At 36.4% G+C, this 14750-nt stretch overlaps 1 protein-coding gene across 29 annotated transcripts in view; it reads left to right on the top strand.

Annotated features, from left to right (window-relative positions):
* MAP2 (microtubule associated protein 2) overlaps positions 1-14750 on the top strand; it is a gene marked incomplete at both ends in the record, with an annotated part of 81346 nt that overhangs the window by 62106 nt on the left and 4490 nt on the right. For 24 of the 29 annotated variants that reach the window (XM_080689880.1, XM_080689879.1, XM_080689867.1 and 21 more), the window contains one exon: positions 9655-9736. In XM_080689880.1, the coding sequence (XP_080546006.1) occupies positions 9655-9736 (82 nt within the window). Of the gene's footprint in view, positions 1-7602; positions 7696-9654; positions 9737-14750 lie in introns of all 29 variants that reach the window. The other 5 variants (XM_080689871.1, XM_080689876.1, XM_080689869.1 and 2 more) reach the window with 1 other exon arrangement.

Below are 14750 nucleotides of genomic sequence, written 5' to 3'. Positions count from 1 at the left end.
TAGTTGAGCTAGCTGAAGATATGATGAGTTTCACAGAAAACAATAAAGTTAATCTTGTCAGCTAAACATAAATCTATTCTACTAGAAAGGACATCTGCAATAATGGAGTCACTGTAGATAGCATGGTTCACTGAACTTAACATATCGATAAAATCATTTTATTCAGTATATTAATTTGAAGCTACCTCTATGTAGTTAGCTCCTCTATAGTCAATCTAAATTTTATATTAATACTAGTTTTTTAAGAATTCAGCTATTTGGAGTAACTAAAAGCAGGAAAATAAGCATTTCTTTAAACACAAAGCTTAAAATATTTAGGCTACAACTTGATTATGGTCCTTTTTATTGTTTTTGTCTACAAATCAATTTTTTAGAGGTACTTTGATGGATATGGAGTACTTCTACATGTTTTGACAGGTTCGTTTTCTATGAGCTATATGAAGATCACATTTAAAAATCACAAGTTATACACCTTTGTAATAATTGAATCTTACTAATGAGACTCTTTTCCAGATGCTATTTTTGTTTACTGCTCATTGGATAGGGTGGTTAAGTAGATCATGATCTCTGCAACGTTATGCCCATGTATTCCACTGATTACTTTGTAACTTACATACTTATGCCTCATTCCTGGCCACAGCCATTCTAAGGTCAGATATGCTAATTATAATGGTTATTTAATGTCTATCTTGTCTTACCTATAAGATCATAACCTCTACAAAGTCAGAGATAAGGTCTGCCCTGTCTTCAGGGCCTCACACTCAGTAGGTTATTAATAAATATTGATTCATCGAAAGTTGAATGAATAGTATACCATGTTCATGGAAAGATGCATCCTTTCTAGTGACATTGTTGAATGAGTGTGACTTCTTTAGGCCATTGCAATTGTTATCTAAAGAAACTTTAAATGTTTGGGCCACAGTGAGTTTTGGCTAAAAGAATATTGGACCATATTTTAAGAGCTGAATTTTTTCTTGGTCTAGAGATATTGAAGTATCATATGGTATTAGATACTGATATCTCCAGTCCTTAACTTTCTTATTTATAAAATAGAAGCATCAAAATAATATTTTTTTGTATATAACACCATTTTATATAAACAGAGTATGAAGTTGCTTTAAGCTTTCAAATGTGTGGTTCTAGTTAGAGTTTGACAGTATTTTCCATTACAAATCACTGAAAAACATGCACTTAGGCATTCTAATAGATTCCATACATGTTTGTGGTGCAAAGAGCAAACTGAAGATGGATTTAAAAAAAAAAACAGCAGAATATTTGAAATATAAAAGGGGCAAAATGGGAGAGACAGAGTGATCGAGAAGGAGAAAGAAGGGAATGAAATTAGTGGAATGTAGACTTGTACACTGGAATCTTTCTTACATTTTCTTATAAAGTTGTAGATATTATCCACAGACATTTTTAGGCCTTTTACATGCTAATTGAATAGTTTGCCTTAAGTTTTCAAGTAGGTAAATGGAAGTAATTCTGAAGACAATAAATTACAGCCAACAAGAATCTTTCTCCAATATATAAAATTATAGCAGTTACCACTGTGAATGTCTACTAGGTGCCACTAACATATAGACATGTTTATAAAGTGCAAGACTATTTGTTCATTTATACATTTATTCTTTCACCTTTACTAAGGCTCCTAGGTATTATATAACAAAAGGGGGCCAGCAAACAATTAGAAGTGGTCTCTACAATCTAGGCCAACAAGAGTGTTTTTTCTTTCCTTTTCTTGTTCCCTACCATCTTGATTTTATTTAATCTCAAGTCCTTTCCAAACCAATACTTTCCATCTCCATAGGGCTATGATAAGTGCTAAACAAGAGGAGTAATAAAAATACCCTATAAAGTCTAAAGTACTGTCAGTCAATCTATTATGAAAAAAAAATTAACCACTGAAATGCATTACAGTATATTGACAAGATGTGTTTATTTATTTTATGGTATCAAATTTCTTATTATCTCAAGGTGCAAGGTTCTTATGATCAGGGCCCTGTCTTTATGCAATAGAAATTGCATAACTATAATTCAGATGTCTTTCGTGAGGTAGCAAAATGTTTTGGAGCTTGTATTATAAATAATAATTATTTAAACTCTGAGAAAATTGCTTTGCATTTATAAAATTTAGTCCCGTAGAGCCCCTTTTTGTGTGTTTTCATTAACACACTAAGTGAAGACATGGGGCAAGCTTGGAATTTTAAGTTGCTCTCAACTACCTGAACAGATTATTTAAGTTATATTCTTCACCAATTTGGCCCAGTATTCCTTTTAATTTTCTAAAAATTTAAAGGAAATAAAAACACTTATGTCAATAAGTTACATGAATTCAAAAAAGCCCATTCTCTGATTATTTTCATGAAAGACAAATGTTGTGCTTATCTTTTTTTTCTTCCAGCTTCCATAGAGAAACCATTTAAATAATTTTAATAGTGGATCTAATGACAAAATTTATTGTCTCTTCTACCAAAATGTTCTTTCCAAATCATTCAACGTTATCTATCCACCCCAAGGCTTTTAAATGTGGTTAACCTTCTTTGACATGTGGTACAGTCTACATAGAAAAAAATAGGTCCCTTCAACTTGTCTTTCTCCTTTAGAGTTTTATGGTATTGTGCATTTTGACATAAACTTATTTCTATTTAAATCTCTGTTAAAGTATATGTTTACTTATATTTGATGTAAGTAATTTTGAAGAACCTGTTGGTTAGTACAGGCAGAATTCATTAACATTCTGAGTGGAGCCATCATGGTGTGTGCTTGAATACAGTACCCAGAATACAAGGCTGTCAGTAGGTGAATCATTGAAGAACATCATTGTGTGAGATAATGTTCAATTTTCAGGAATTTCTGACGTGGTCATATTTTTATTTCTAAGATGCTGTCTTAGGATTTTTAAGGGGCTAAATAAGTAATTTTCATTAAAATTCAATGTTGTAGAATGGGAAATACTTTTGAGAGAAAAGAAAGTGTTTTTGTAATTCAAGGCCAAAGAGGTCTTCATTTTAAGCACTACTGAGAAATGATGGAAACCCAGAGGAGATGCTTAATCTCCAGCAAGTTAGAAGGAAAGTCAGTCAAATGACTGCAAACTAGCCTCCCCAAAGCATTCTTTCTGAGACAATCTCACTGGAGGAAGAAGGAAATGAAGTTGAAATGTTGCTGCAACTGAGGTTCATTCCTGGAGGACGCCTGAGGCTCTAGACAGAATCCAAACTCATAGACACCCAGTTACCATCCATATTTCAGCATATCAAGCTGACATGTGGGTCTTTAGCTTAAAAAAAAAAGCAGTATCAGAGTGTCAAATTTTTAAAAAATCGAAATCCTACTGCACAAGAAATTCATGTTGACATTCGGACAAATGCTTCTGGCATATATGTTAACTAAAAACTATACTTTAGGAATATATTCTCTTTCATTTATATGTTTCATATTTTCAAATAACTAGTAAGATAGATTTGTTCTTACTTTAGCATATTCTGTATTTCTGTTGTCTTCCTATCCTTTTCTAGAGTGATTCTGTTTAGGGAGAAAATGTTCATTTCTCAAAAAAAAATTAAACATATGTAGAGAGAGAGAGAGTTGCAGATCATTTCAATTAAATCCCACTAGACTCACACAAGGGATAGCCAAAAATCCCCAGAAAGTAACTGCAGAGTTTTTATCTACTGTGGTAAAAGCAAGAATTAGTAAACATTTAAATAATTTTGATTACCTTAGAATTATATTATCTGTTGTATACATTATACACACACACACACACACACACACACACACACACATATATATAATCTTCACACTTATATAGCCCTTATGTTAAAGAAAAGTCAACTATCTGGCAAGTGAAATCATCAACATTTGAATAAAACCTAGGAACCTAAAATATATTTTTGGTGCATGTGGAATTGAACCTAGGAGGATTCTACTAGAGAACTACATCCAGTCCTTCTTTTCTTTCTTTCTTTTTATATTTACTTATTTTTTATTTTGAGGCAGAGTGTTGCTAATTCACCATATACTGGTCTCGACCCTGCACTCCTCCTGTTTCAGCCAACTCTAAGATCTTTGGGGTTTGTTTTTTGTTTTGCCAGCCTTTGCCTAGAGTACCTTATTGGACTGAGCCTTAAACGATGACCTGTTAGACACAACTTAGAATGTGGTCATTCTAGACAGAGATGATTTTAAAAACATGGGGATGAAGTTGAAAATGTAAAGAAGGCCCTTAAAGTCTGGATCGTAACATAGTCTACCCCAAATATAAAGAGAATAACAGAAGAGAGTGCTGAAAAATGAGAACTGCTGAGAAATCTGTTATCTCACTAAGAAGTTCTGATACATTGATAAACAGTGGGGAATTTGAAGGAATTTTGGATAGAAAAGAGCTGGAGGAAGATGAACCATTTGATGGATGTAATTTTTTCACATCTGCTCTGAAATATACAGAAGATTATCACAATCTTCTAAATTACCCCATCTTATATTAATAACACAAGTAAATTTTTGGCTAAAGTAAATTAAAAATATTAAACTATGGTTTCATTAGGTAATGATTATTCATTTTTTTATCCTTCATACCATGAACATAGACTTAGTTCTTTTGTCAAATAGGAGTTTATTAGTTGTTTTTCTAAATAATCTCTTAAGATGTTAAAATAATCTTCCCTTTATATAGACTTTTAAAAAAAACACAATTTTTACCTAACCTTAATATTTGTTTTTTTTTAAAAAAAACAAATGTTTATTTAGATCCATTCATAAATCTAAAGTTAAAACTCAACTCTGGTGAGTGTGGTGTTGCACACCTATAATCCCAGTACTTGGAGACTGAGACAGGAGAATAGGAGATTCAAGGCCAGCCTCAGCAATTTAGTGAGACTTTCAACAACCTAATGAAACTTTGGTTCAATCTCCAGTACCACAAAAAGAAAAAAAATAATAAACTGGAATATTATCCATTTTTCATAGCAGCCATCTATTTTTCTCTCATGGAATGATTTCTGAAGACTGCTATTATTTGTGGAATTCACTCCGTAGTGTTAATTAGTTCTAATGATCCAAGAGATCTTTGACATGAAGTAATTTGTAATTTTTCTTTTTTTTTTTTTTTTTTTGGTGGTGGTACTGGGTTTCTGGAAGCCCTTCTACCTCCAGGATACACTCCCAGACCTATTTTATACTTTTGTAAATTTGGAAACAGGGTCTCTTAAGCCAGCGCGCCTGGCTTCGAACCTGCGCAATCCTCCTGTCTCTGCCTCCCAAGCGCGGGGATTACAAGTGTGCTCCACCACGCCTGACTGTAATTTGTAATATTTCTAAGACATCAGTATTAGTCACAGGGAAGAGGTAGGTGTTCAGGTGTTGGTGGTCAAGCTGTAGCTTAAATCCCGCTCATCATTAAGCATCCTCTATCCAAAGTAGTTTTGTTTCTACTACTCAACCATTAAGCAAGATGGAAAATGAAGGTCTAGGAGGGCCGTTTCTATTTATTCTGTCATGTTTTTCTTCATATAATGTAACATAAAGCTATTGAAATATAGAAATATGTAAAGAATGTACCAGTAAAGATGTCAGAAGTCTGCTTCACACTACAGGCTGAACAGACATAAATTGAGAAAGTATGCCATCACAAAAGGCCAGGTAGTGGTGTCACCAAAAAATCTATGACCCTGGACAATCAGGAGGAAATTAACAGGACTATTGAGTCGTAGGGTTTGAAGATTCTAAATCATCTCTGAATAGTGTTAGTGACCCTTTGGTACTGAATCATTTGTTTGGAAAATCATAAAAATTGTTAAACAGTTGATTAAATGTTAAGGTCAAACAGATTTATGAAACTGAATTTGGAATTTCCAGTTTTTGCAATAAGTAAATCAGATTAGTGTCTGTCTTTGATCACTTGATAATGAGTCACTTGATTGGTACTCTAATGTTTCTAAATTAAGATATATAAATGAAATATTAAATATTTTATATTATCCCCAAGGTTTTGTAAATAACTCCAGTGAATTATATTTCATTTCCAAAATAGTCATGTAGAGTAATTTAAAGTATTATCAGATAATAAAAATATTATTTGCTTCCCAAAAATAATCTATAAAGTATTAAATTTAATTACTTTTATTGGCTTTATACATTCTCTGCAGTTCAAGTGAAACTCTTCCAGTTCAACTATACTGATTGTTAGCTATAGACTCAGTGATAACCCCAAGCTTTTAAGTTGGAACTTTTATTATGCCCTGGAGAGTAGCCTAATCATCATGGCTTCTGAATTCAAATTTTGACAAGAGGACCTACCCTTGGGCTGTTGATGAGAGCTGTCAATGAAATTTCCCTGCAAGGAAAGAACTGTCCTGCCCATGTTTGACAGGCACTGTGATTTAAGCTTTGCCTAGTTAAAAATAGTCAGGATTCAACGTCTTTTTGAATTTTAGATTCTTTTCTGCAAATACTAAGAGATATGTTGATATTCTTCATGATAGAATTATATATTGGGTAAACTTTAGATTTTTTTTTATAAGAAGCTAAACTATCCCCTAAAGCATTGAAAATATGATTTCTCTTTAGCAATGGTGGGAGAGGGGAAGTGGTAATACCCAAAATAAAACAAGTAACGACAACAACAATAACAAATATCAGCTTTTCTTCCTATGTTTATATTGTGTATCTCTCCTCCAAAACATGCAAATTTTAAAAGACAGATGTAAGAAGTCACAAGAGTTATGACTTTGTACTTATATCACATCAGAGTGATGTCTTTCCAGATCTGGATTTGCTGTTGTCTTCAAAATGAATGCATGATTTCCTGAAATTAGAAATAAAACAACTACCCTCAAATCTTCTGGACCCAACCAAAGCCTGGACTGTATCTGTATGCCCTAGTTCAATGCAGCTAACCAATGGGCTCTAGTGTTCTTACCTCAAAAGTGGGCATGCTTCCACAGGACCATTGGCAATGGTTGTTCTTGAGCAGTTGCCAGAATCGGGTCTTTGGAAAGTCATGGAGCCAACCCTGCAAGAGAATCATAAAGCCCCTTTTAGCAGAGACTCTATGCTGACCTTCCCAGGAAACCAAGAGTTCTTTCCCGGTGTGCCTGGGAATCCTGACTTACAACACTGAGCCAAACCAATTGGGACCCTCACATATGCAATATGGACTGGTGGAACAGTGCAGTCAAGTGATGGAGCTGATTCATAATTGCTACAGGGGGAGAACTGGTGTGTCCTTTAGGATCCTGGGCTGAACCACACTGAACCATACTCCAGAATTTTCCAAAGAGTAGACCTGAGACCCTACAAGAGTGGCAGCCTCCCCATCAAAGACAATCCAAACTTCACTTTCTACCCCCACCCCAGCTGTTGCTAAGTTACACCTGGGTACAGCTGGAATATCTATGGCTCTCAAGTGTTTGTCTCCTGGGGCTTCAGGGAAATCGGGGCTCATATTTACCTAACTGTTCTTCAGTCTCAATTTGATTTTTTTCTCCCAGATGAATATGTAGGTGAAAGGGATTTTTGGTGCTCCCCACTCTAGTCCCCTGTTCCCAGCATCTTGAAAGAAAAATGAACAGTGAAGTTACCTCCAATTCCTTTTAGGTTAGGATTTTAAACAAGAAGATCGATTTTAGCAAAGTTCAGTCAAGATGTGGTTCCAAGGATAACATCAAACATTCTGCTGGGGGCGGAAATGTAAGTAAAGCTTCCATCAGGAAGCTGTCCTGAGTGTGTGGAGCTACCTGCAGAGCCAGCATCCTGTCTCCTCTCCTGCCGCCTCCCAACACACTCCTCTCTCCTCACCACTGCCCCACCTGGCACCTGGCATGGTAGCTTGTCGGCCTCGCAGGCGGGTGATGGACTTCCCATCCTTTCCTGTGGGGTCATCAGCAAATTTCTCGCTTTCTTTTGGGAAAGAAAGCCTTTTGAGGATGCCCCATGGGTTCCCAGAGGATGGTAAACCCACTTCACTTGCCAACTTTGTTCACTGGCCTTTCTGTCTTGAGTCTTTCCTTACACTGTCTCTACTCCCCCTGCAAAATTTGGCTGGACTCACCCTTTTCTATCCCCATTTAAATTACCCTGAGGCAAAGACTTGATATACTTGAAAGTGCCCAAAGTGGGTAATGTTGATCTTCAGTGGTTAATTATTCAAGAAAGTTAGGATATCATTTAGAATAATACAAAACTGGTGAAGCATAGTTCATCCATAATTCACAGCAAAAGGATTAGAGTCCTAGTGTACATTTTGTCTTGATGGGATTTTTCCTGTCTCTTTTCATTTAGTGAAAATAATATCCTATGAGAGGGAGTGAAAGATAAATCTGTATTTCTTAAGTGTGTTTGAGGCCAAGTTGCAGTGGTCAGGTGCACTCAAGCTAAGGGAAACATGGTTCTCTATAAATAAGTTTTAAAAGGTGAATCATGATGACTCTGTTCTACAGATGTTATGTAAACCAGGTTCTTATGATATGTGACTCAAGTAATTTATAAGACATTAAATACAGAATCCTCAGCAATCTAATAACTCTTGGCCCCTTGCTCCTCCACTGGGCAGAAATAAAGCCGAGGAGAAAGAGAAAAGTGCCTTCTGCAAGGAGCTTTCACCGAGCATAAAAATATCACAGTCATAGACGTCCAGAGCAATGCTTGCTGGGCTCCTTCAAGAATGCTGGGCTAAGCCTCAGGATCGATGTTCACACTGACATATGTAGCCCTCCTCCCTGTTCCCCTTACTATAACTGCACACCATGTGTTACTCTCACAGAAGCAGTGCCAATTCTGGTAATTCCCATGCGGGTATCAGAAGATGGAACATGCTATCCTGTACTGCAGATGCAGCTGGTCAGAACACAGTGGAAAGGGGCCGATTGGGATAAAGATGTTAAATAAGGAGCTTCCAACCTCCAATACAATAGTCTTAAATTTCACCTGAAATAAATCACTTGTTTAAATATGTGGATACCTTGGCCGCATCCTCTCAGTGTCTGAGTATTCCCCTGAACTCCTGATGTAGATGGACAATGGACCATACTTGCAGAAGCACTGCTCCCAATATTGAGAGAGGGAAGATTTTCAGTGAAACACTAAAGAGAAGAAAAAAAAAACATTGTTATCCTTTTACAATTTGGTGTACAAGAAAAATTCCAATTTAACTAAGATGTTGCAATTTAATACTAGTTTAGAAAAATTACATCTAGATCTTTTGTCTTGTATTTAACACAATACTAATCTTCTTGTAACTATGAGCAATGCTGGTCACTGTATGTAAAACTCACTTTGTAAAAAATTAACCCATCACTTCTCTTGGCTCTTTGCTATGGAAAGGTTTAAAATGGTGTGGCTTAGTTCTCTGAGTGGAAGCTTGCCTTATTAATACAAACATTCCTATGCTTTTATGGTGTGGTCTGTTTTCTATTAATAAAACCTCTATTCCAGGATTTTCATTCACTTGGGTTTGTCTTTCCAGTCCAAACACGGGGTAGAAAATATGGGAAATTACATTTTCCTATGTGTGTGTATATGTGAGCATGCACCTCAATTCACATTTCTGGATATGTTGTTGCCTGTCGTGAGTGTTGGTACATTTTATATAGGCGCTTGGGGATTTCCACATCTAAGCTATTTTAAGTATGCTTTATGTGGTTCACACAGGTACAAATTGTTACCAAGAAGATAGACTTAAGCCATGTAACATCCAAATGTGGATCTCTGAAGAACATCCGCCACAGGCCAGGTAAGTGTATCCACTTTTAGAAGTTGGAAAAATATTTACTTGAATTTATGAAATTGAGAAGCAAACGTTGTTGTTGTTGTTGTTGTTGTTGTTGTTGTTGTTGTTAAATACGTAATTGAAAGGATATTTCAAAATCCTGATATTTATGCTTTGTTAATAAGAGACTTAAGTTAGAAAATTTAAGGAATTTTCATTTGGGATGCAGGAACCCAATTATCATGACAAGGCCTCATATAATAGAACAGGTTAAAATTAAAAGGTACATTAATTAAAAAGTCTATGAAATACATTGGGTTATATTTTCATATATAATAACATTAATTGAAAGCACTACTTCCCTACATTTTTCATAAATTTTTTACATTATGTAAAATAAGGTTTGTGTTTAGCACAGCTAGATAAACTTATCTGATGAATTTCTTGGATCCTTCATTAAGTCAATAAGCACTACAAATCCTCAGCAGAAAACAAGGCTTCCCCAACTTATTTGACGATAGATTCCTTTTGTTTTTCTAGAATATTTCATAAGAGGTGTGCTTTGAGGTAGAATTTATATTCACACTTGCTAAGGGGGTGTCCTCCTTTATAGGGCAGATTTGATGTATTATGAATCATTTGTCTGATAGCATATATACTTTTGCTAAATTTTACCTCCAAATAGATATAATAATGAATAACTGTCAACTTTGTAATGTTACTAAGAATATTCTGACATAATGTATATATTCCATTGGATTATCAAAAGTAAATTACTTGGTCTTAACCATCTATGCTTGGCATCTTACCATGGAAATCAGGTCATGGCTCATTTTCATTAATCATTGTTTCAAGTATTATCAGAAAAAAAGGTATAAAAATAATTGAGCAAAACAAAAATTTTGACCAAGAAAGGATTATGAAGTATTTATTGGTTGAAGCAAAGATAAGTAAGGTAAGTATCAAAATGGAAAATTATATTGGGAACTTCTAGAAATAAGACTTCATTTTGTTAAAGGGTGCTTACGAAGCAAGTCAAATAAAAAAAAAACTATATATATAAAATCTCCATTCCTAGTTGCAGAACTTCTACCATGAAATTAGCTTCTCTGCTATTCATGAGACAGCAAGGACATGTCCTATACTATCTTGATAATTCCCCTGTCTAGAGCTAAAGCCTATAAACACTTAATTGATGTTGTCCTGCTCCATCAACAGCATAACTAAAGTATTTGGACATGTTGCCTATTTTCTTGCAGAATACAAAAGAAAATGCGGGATTTTTTTCATGCTAGACCATAAGAATAGTTAGATGAACTCATCTGGGGTTTGTTTTTTTTTTTTTGTTTTTTGTTTTTAATTTTACAACCATTTAACATGAGCCAAGTTTTCATCTATGTCACCCCATTATGATTACATACATACATGTACCCCTAGCAAAGAAAGGAATCAGGGCGACGACTCATCGAGCTGCTTCGAAGCTGAACAGGGGCGACGTAAGGGGGCCCCGGCTTAGGGTACATATGTATGAAATTGGCATGGGGAGATCAGATGGGTCCATGTGGTGTGTGTCTATGACGAGTCAAAGGCCTCGGTAGATGTCTGCCAGGTTTTGTCTGTCAGAAAGCTTTGATCCTATGAGATAATATTTAACAATATAGGTTAATAACATAGCATTTAAATGAGAAATTAAAACTTTTGTTGACTTAGACTGAAATATACAAAAGTGGGATGTATTAAGTTTATTTTGCATCACGTGAATCCAGATATTAGTGTTGTGGAAACCTAAAATAGGCTTTGGAATGAAGATATTAGATGATTTGATGAATACCAGTTCACCTGGACAAAACAGAATTTATCCTTTTTTTCTGGCATTGTTTGAAGTTTACTTAAAACTTATTGGTCAGCTGACAATAGGGTAACATTGGTATCTAGGACTATGTCCCAGTCAGAAAAGATCTAAAAGTTTCCCTTGGCATGAGTGAAACCAAGGTGTTAATTTTTACCTGGATATGTGCTCTTCAATTGCTTTTGTGTTTGGTGGGCTTAACAAGCTATTTTTAGGGTTACCTCTAAGACCAATTTTACATCTCAGCACAATGTGACTGATAGTTTTCCATAACTTTTTACAGTAAACAATCTTAAATGTAGGTTTTAAAGAATTATTATAGACTTTGGGGTCTCCCAATTTTATGGCAAAAAGTAATCCTCTAGCCTTTTTATCAACAGTACATCCCTGCTGGTGAACTTTAGTATTTCCTTTTAATAATCCATCTTTATCACATGCCTAAACATATCACAAACACTGTTTTGCAACTTATCACACACCTCTTGCAATGCGCTTTAACCTTCTTGTTTTATCCTGTTTTTTTTTTTTTTTTTTTTGGATAAAACTTACAACCAAACAAATTTCATCCATGCTTTATACCTTGCTTTAACCCTCTAACCTTTTATCTGGTCCTTTGTTTCCCTTAGGGACAACCTTAAGACAAGCCTCACAACATGCTTTCTTAGTTTCACAAAACCTTTTTTCTCTGTATTTACTAACATATAAAGAAATATATAGACTTTTTAAATCTGTCTTTTGTTGTTACATCTAAGCAAACCCCATAAAAAAGCATATCACTTAATAATGTTGTTCATATATCAGCAGTTAAAGAAACCCATTTAAAAGACTTGTGTTACTTTAAACCTCATGAAGTTAATAGCATTTTAAAGCATTGCATTTAGCATTTTTAACTTAATTGAACTATAGATTACATGGAAAATTAAGACATTAGATAAATATCACTAGCACCTTAAAACCTTAATTTTGCAAAAGGAGTAATATTAAAGACACTGTATATCCTATTTGACCACATACACCTTAAAACTTATATTATAAATTATCACGGAAATCCATGACATCATAAAAACATCCCTAGTATCTTAAAACATTGATTTTGTCAAAGAAAATAACTTTGTTTAATCACTTCTCACAGGAGTCTAATTGGACAACTTTTTGAAGTAACCATTTTAGCTAAGACTGATTGAGATAAAAATATCTTTGAGTAATAACTTTAGTGCAACCAGCAAAAGAAAAAAAAAAAAACTTTGTTATCAGAGGAGCTGAATTTCCTAGTGTGGCTAAGAACGTAGAATGGGAGGTCATTCTAAACACCTCTGCAGGCTGAGTAAACAGATGGCTCAGGGCTGGTCTGTAAAGACTCAGCACCCTGGCTAAGCTTTTGGTCCTTGGGCCAGGAAAGAAGGACACTGCCTCAGATCTGGCCTCCGGGATTTCACTGCGTGATCGCCTAGGGCTCTTTTAGTTAACTCAGGTGGTGGTAAGTGGGAGGACTCACTGGGAACGTAGGTCTGAGGACCCCAATTCCCTCCGGAACTGGGGGCGCTCAGCCGTTTAATGGTCCCCCTTTGCATTGTGAGCCAGGCCTCAGAGGACCTTTATGGCCTCCTGGTTGAGAGCATTTCCTCCAGAGTTGCTCTTGCTCTTTCACCTTAAACAGACTTGAGCCTAGGTTTTTTTGCTAGCAGCCAGAATCCTTAAATGGCTTTTTGTCCATCTATCTTTCCCTTTTCAAGTCTCTGTTAAACCAAATTGGTGGCCTGAAGTATTAGTCTGTCTGAGGATGGCCTTCCCTTCTACTGGGTAAAGAATTAACTAATAACGTTAGCATCTATTTTTTTGAGTAGGTGTTATAGCCTTATATTTAATCCTCATGAAAGAACTGCATGTGGACAGATCGAACTGTGAACTTTTCTCTCCAGGCGGTCTGCGGCCCGCAGGCAAAACCAGTTGGAAACTAATCTGGCAGCACTAAGACCCTGCGGATCCCAGGCTGCTAAAGCTGCACCTGCAATGCACTGGCTTTACCTTGGTTAGGCTCAAAAACTTTTGCCTTTTGCGAGTTGTTCCTTTCTAGCAAGGAGCTGGGGTCTACAAATGGCACTGCCAGTTCCCCTGTGGGCATATTTTGTCTATTTTATGATTCCCCATTTGTGGAGGCCGCAAAATAATTATCCCCTATTGCTTTAGCCTCTTTCTATACCCTATCTCTTTTTATAGACATCAGAGTTTGTTCAAGAAGTAATCTAACATCTCTCCAAGTAAGATCATACAATGAACTGAGTAATCTGAATGCCTTTATGTAATGGTCAGGGTCAGTAGTATAATTTCCCAAGTCCTTTTTAATTTCTTTCAATTCTGCTAGCGAGAAAGGCTGATGGACTCGCTTCGACCCGTTTCTCCCCTCCTACCGTTACAAGAGGAAACATTCCTCCTTGCCCCTGAGCCTCGGGCACCCCCTGGGTCTCCCGCATATCAGAGTTGCTACCCTGAGGTGGAGGGGCCTTAGTCTGGTTTGATCCCTTGGGCATGAGAGGGGGTCCTGTGGCTCCTATAAGACCCTCTTCCTGATGATTCTGTTCCGTTTGTGCTTTAGATTCTGTTTTAGCCAAAGCTGCCACAATAGCCTCAACCTTGCACCTTTTAAGTAACTCTGGGTGTTCCCGTAAGTAGAAAAACAATTGAAGATAAGCTATCTCTGTCCATTTACCCTCTTTTCTACAAAATAGGTCCAATTGCCTTAAAATCTTGTAATTGAGACTTCCCTGTGGGGGCCACGTGTTTTCGTCCCCTAGCGCATACTGCGGCCATATTTGGGTGCAAAAAAAAATATGAGAGCTTTCTTCTTTAGCATCTTAGGGTCACACTTCTCCCAATTTTGGAGAACACATGCGAGTGGAGATCCGGATTCCACCTTGGAGTGCTGGGAACCCATCTGAGAGGGAAAAGGGTGTGGTTTAGTGTCCTGTCTGAGCGGAGGTCGTCCCCTCCTCCCCCAGAGCTGTGCACTCAAACCGAAAATCCCGGCGTTTAGGACATGCTTGGAATCTCATTTTACGACAGAGAAGCATATGGTGCGCAGAAGGTTGTCCTTCTGACCCTGCACCGTGTGAAAGTGGGGGCCTAGAGGGTGGCCTCATTTCCCACGCTTTGCTGCCCACCGGGAGGGTCTTAAATGGGAAGAGGCTTTGC

This window comes from Muscardinus avellanarius (genome assembly GCF_963383645.1).
Source record: "Muscardinus avellanarius genome assembly, chromosome: 2".
NCBI classification, from domain to species: Eukaryota; Metazoa; Chordata; class Mammalia; order Rodentia; family Gliridae; genus Muscardinus; species Muscardinus avellanarius.
Note: the sequence above shows the minus strand (reverse complement) of the source record. Positions and strands in the feature narration are given on the sequence as shown.